Genomic DNA, 4,910 nt, shown 5'->3' on the forward strand with positions numbered 1-4,910 from the left:
GGACGAGGACAGGATTTGGACAGTGGTCGCTGTGGGATTCTATAGATGGGGGATGAGGACTGGATTTGGACAGTGGTCACCGTGGGATTCTATGGACAGGGACAAAGCATATAGACAGCGGTCACCTTGAGATTCTGCATTCAACGGACAAGGCAGGACCCGACAGTGGTCACCAAGGAGCATAGCACTGGTTGTCCGGCTGCCCACTGACATCAATGCATGATACTGCAGTAATAATAAGAATCACGTTCAACGTAAAATGCTGTCCCATTTGTTTATTCAGGCACAGTCCAGTAGCACCTGCCTGGGTGGATGTCTCTTCTTGACCCCTCCTGAATCCACTGGTATTCACCTGAACTCCACTCACCAGGAACGTGAACACCTTTCTTCACGATGCCCTGGCATAAGGTGAGTCATGGAGCAGGGTTTGGGGTTTCCTCTGTTCACTCTATAATGGATCAAATGGTAGTCCTCCAAAAGACATGTTCAAGCCCTAACCCTCCGAACCTGTAAATACTTATTTATTTGGAAAAGAATCTTTGCAGATGTAATTGAGAATTTTAAGAAGGTTCATTGTGGATCATCCCAGTGAACCCGATTCAATCCCGAGGGTTCTTATCAGAGACAAGCCGAGGGAGATGAGGGAGGTTTGAGTACAGAAGGCGAGATGTTCATTTGATGGACGCAGAGACGGGATCATGCACCCACAAGCCAAGCAACCCCTGGAGCCACAGGAGCTTCGAGAGGCAGGAAGGCTTCTCCCTTACCCTCCTCAGAGCGATCTCGGCCCTTCTGCACCTTGGCTTCAGACTTCTGGTGCCCAGAACGGAGAGAGAACAAACCTCTCTTGTTTTAAGTCTCCAACAAATTGGTAGTCACCGCTTACAGCAACCACAGGAAATGTATCCATCTTCTGATGCTCCTGAAAGACTCACACAGCCAGAGGGTACATCCTTGGCGTACAGGCTCACTCTTAGTCACCACCAAGGACTAAGAGAAATCCTTTCTCTGGTGTTAGAGATAAGTGTTGCGTTCTCAAATTTCAACCTGGAGAAATCAGTCATTTGTAATGCTTTCAAGGGAGCACTGTGTGTACCCTACGAGTCTGTACTCCTTATGTGTAAGGCTGATGACCACCGGTTGGCTTACTATCCATTCCCCTAAGTGACAAAATCCCACTGACTACTCAAATCCAACGTTAGCTCCTGGCACACCTGTACCTTGGAATCACAATCAGCTGCGATTCCGGGATGGAATTCAAACTAATGGCGGGAGCACATGCCTCTTACATGACTGGCTGATGGTTCTCAGATGGATAAGTTTGCCCTGTTAAGTAATTTAAATGAAAATAATAAATGTATTGTTTAGCCTCTTTAAAAGAAAAATCAATCATCCTCTGGGAATGCGTTTGTCACCACAGATGGTGATTTTCCTTTATAGATGACCAGGATGCCTGGATTTTTGCTGTTCCTTTACAGATAGCCAGGAATTCCATGTCATTGGCCCACTAGACAAGGGAACTTCCTTGGTACAAAAGGATGAGAAATGTGGACTTTCTTCCCTGAGATATTCACTTATCTAAGGGCATATCTTAGACATCACTTTAATTGCCAACATGGTGAAACCCTGTCACTACTAAAAATACAAAATTAGCCAGGTGTGGTGGCACATGCCTGTAATCCCAGCTACTCGAGAGTCTGAGGCAGGAAGATCGTTTCAACTTGGGAGGCGAAAGTTGCAGTTAGCCGAGATCGCACCATTGCACTCCAGCCTGGGAAACAAGATATCATCTAAGTGACACCACTTAGACGCTCAGTATGCTGTGTGTTGAGATCTGAGCTCTGCCCGAGAGCGCATTCTGTCTGCGTTGATTGTCCTGTGTGTTGAGGTCTGATCTCTGCTGTTTCCCGCAGAGCTGAGACCTCAACACACAGGACCGTGAACGCAGAGAGAATGAGTTCAAGCGCCTTCTGCAGAAAGACACAGACTGTGCAGGATGGCCGCCGAGATCTCAAGACCCTTTGCAGGAAAACCGTGATGATACAACCAGGCTAAGAGGCAGGGAAGCAGCATCAAAGAAGGAGAGGTCTGCCAGAGGTGACAGGAAGGACCCTGCCCTGGAGCCTCCAGAAAAAACTGAATATAATTATAGTGACGTGAACAGTGGCCTCCAGAAAGATCTGTCTGTACTCTAATACCACAGTATAGAGATCTGTCTGTATGCTAGTCCCAGAGCCTGGGAATGAGACCTTATTTGGAAATAAGGATTTCTTTCTTTCTTTCAGAAAGAAAGTTTTTTTTTTTTTTTTTTGGCAGTGGACCCCCAGGCCCAAAGTCTCTTTTCTCTATGTCTATTTCTTCTGTCTTATTTCTACAATTTCTCATCTCCACAGCAGCAGAGAGGGGCTGTCAGAATCCTGTAGCACTGGACCTTACAATGGAGCCTAGGTACACGTGTCTCTGAACGGGAATGCCTTCCTCCATTAAACCACGATCCAGGCGTGCGTTCATCCCAAAACCATTTCCCAGCAGTCAGGACTCCGGGCCAAATCTTTCCTTCTAAAAATACCTCCACCTCTGTACATCTGCACCTTATCCAACAGTGTTTTGCAGCTTCAAGCCCTTGCAAGACATGCCAGGTGCTTTTTTTTTTTTTTAATGGATTCTCACCCTTTCAGTCAGGCTGGAGCGCAGTGGCACGATCTCCGCTCACTACAACTTCCATCTCCCGGATTCAAGCAGTTCTCCTGCATCAGCCTCCCGAGGAGCTGGCATTACAGGCACCCTCAACCATGCGCGGCTATTTTTTTCCTGTGTGTGTGTGTGTTTAGTACAGACGGAGTTTCGCCACGTTGCCCAGGCTGGTCTCGAACTCCTAGCCTCAACAGATCACCCTGCCTGTGCCACCCAAAGTGCTGTGATGACGCGTGTGAGCCACTGAACCTGGCCACAGCTGCCCTTATCACCCTCAGAAAGGTCATTCCAGGTACAGGCTCGGGGTGGGGTGACAGGATGTCTCCTGACCACGCTGACAGTCTTTACCGCTGAGTCAACAGACCCTCTGGAAAATGACAGACTCCACATTCCCCGGGCTGAGCACATGAGCTCTGAGAGCAATTTCAATCTTGTATGAGTCTGGCTTCAGACTGCTCCTCTGTGTTTCACAGTGACCCTTATGTCACCCTTCCTCCGAGGGAAACAGAGAACACGTTTCTGGAGAAATTAGCACATGCTGTTTGACACCTGATGCTGCAACTTCCTGGAGCCTGGAGACACCTCCTAGCAGCCGGAGGAGCTGCGTGGACTGCTGGGTGAGCAGAGGAGAATCCACGGTGTGGCTGCAGCTCCCGGGTTTCACATCTTTCTCTTTTCCTTCCTTCTTTCTCTTTCTTGTCCTTCCTTCCTTCCTTCCTTCTTCCTTCCTTCCTTCTATTCTCTCTCCCTCCCTCCCTTCCTTCTTCCTACCTTCCTTCCTTCCTCTTTCCTTCTTTTTTCTTCCTCTCCTTCCCTCCCTCCCCCCTTCTTCCCCCTCCTTCCTTCCTTGTTTCCTTCCTTCTTTTCTTCCCTCTTTTCTTCCTTCTTTACTTCCTTCCTTTTCTTTCTTCCTTCTCCCTTCCTTTCTTCTTTTCTTCCTTCTTTCCTTCCTTCTTTTCTTTCTCTTTCTTTCTTTCTCTCTCTCTCTCCCTTCCTCCCTCTGTACCTCTCTCTCTTTCTTTCTTTTCTTTCTCATTCCCTCTATTTATGTCCCTATCTATATCTGTTTAGGGCTGGGTAGATAGATATAGGTAGATAAATACATATAGATAGGGAGATAAATAGATAGATAATAGCTAGATATATAAACAAATACATAGCACAGATAGATGGATAGACGGATGCCATAGGTGGATGGATGGATGCATGGATGCATGGATGGATGGATGGATGGATAGACAGATGATAGATAGATACACAGTTTGATTTCATCTTCCTGACAACCTCAGCTGGCGTCATGGACCATGAAAAAGCAAGATGAAAACAGGGAAAACCCTGGGATTCTTTTTCTAGGGATGTAATACATATATATACAAATAAAATGCCTCATGGACAAAACAAAAAAGAAGACGAAGAAGAATGTCTGGGGTTGTAGAAACCAAGACTGAATCATGCAGGTGGCACGTCCAGGCAGCAGCCTTCAGAGAAATATATTAGAAGCATTTCTTACCAGAATGAAGGTCTACGTGGATGTGAGTGGAGGCTGGCTCTTCCTGAATTCCAGAAAGGAATGTCTGACCCACGCTTCCATCATGGCCAGAACTATTGTTACAACTTAACTTCAGAATGCCATTGGCCAAGGTGGGGGTCCATTCCGATGGCTGAGGGCTTATACGTTTATTTTTGGTTTGCACTGGAGTTTGGTACCAAAGTCCAGTTTGGTACCATATAGCCTGGCTGTGTGGAAGGCTGTGTCACCTGGGTTTGCGTAACTGTGCTCTACATTTTTTTGCACAGTGATGGAATCCCCTGACCACACATTTCCCAGCATGTATCCACATCGTTAAGCAACACATGAGTGTATTTTCATATGCAGTGTTCTAATACTTGGTACCTCGGACAGGACTTTTGAGACCTGCTCCACAGAAACATGTCTTGACCTCCAGAAATTACATTACTCATGGAGATGAACCCTCCAGGCAGCAAACCACTGCCATAGATGATAGGTAGATTAGATATAGATAGCCAGATAGATAGATGATAGATAGATAGATAGATAGATAGATAGATAGATAGATAGATAGAGAAATGGATGGATGGATGTTAGATAGATACATAGATATAGATAGTGAGATAGACAAATAGATGATAGCTAGCTAGATAAATAAGTAGAGAGATGGATAGGCAGATGACATGGGTAGATGGATGAATGGATG

General features: G+C 46.2%; 1 protein-coding gene and 1 long non-coding RNA gene across 2 annotated transcripts in view; both read left to right on the forward strand.

Annotated features, from left to right (window-relative positions):
- The window catches only part of DHRSX (dehydrogenase/reductase X-linked), a 199,933-nt gene extending 197,212 nt beyond the window's left edge, over positions 1 to 2,721 (forward strand). The window contains exon 7 of the mRNA XM_032267781.1: positions 284 to 2,721. Coding sequence (XP_032123672.1) covers positions 284 to 412 — 129 coding nt within the window. The 3' untranslated portion in view covers positions 413 to 2,721. The remainder of the gene's footprint in view (positions 1 to 283) is intronic.
- A 113-nt stretch (positions 2,722 to 2,834) lies between these two features.
- LOC116542698 overlaps positions 2,835 to 4,910 on the forward strand; it is a 3,719-nt gene continuing 1,643 nt past the window's right edge. The window contains exon 1 of the long non-coding RNA XR_004265326.1: positions 2,835 to 3,351. This is a non-coding gene — a long non-coding RNA (uncharacterized LOC116542698). The remainder of the gene's footprint in view (positions 3,352 to 4,910) is intronic.

The sequence above is a fragment of the Sapajus apella genome, unplaced genomic scaffold (genome assembly GCF_009761245.1).
Source record: "Sapajus apella isolate SASKATOON/1434 unplaced genomic scaffold, GSC_monkey_1.0 scaffold172, whole genome shotgun sequence".
NCBI lineage: Eukaryota > Metazoa > Chordata > Mammalia > Primates > Cebidae > Sapajus > Sapajus apella.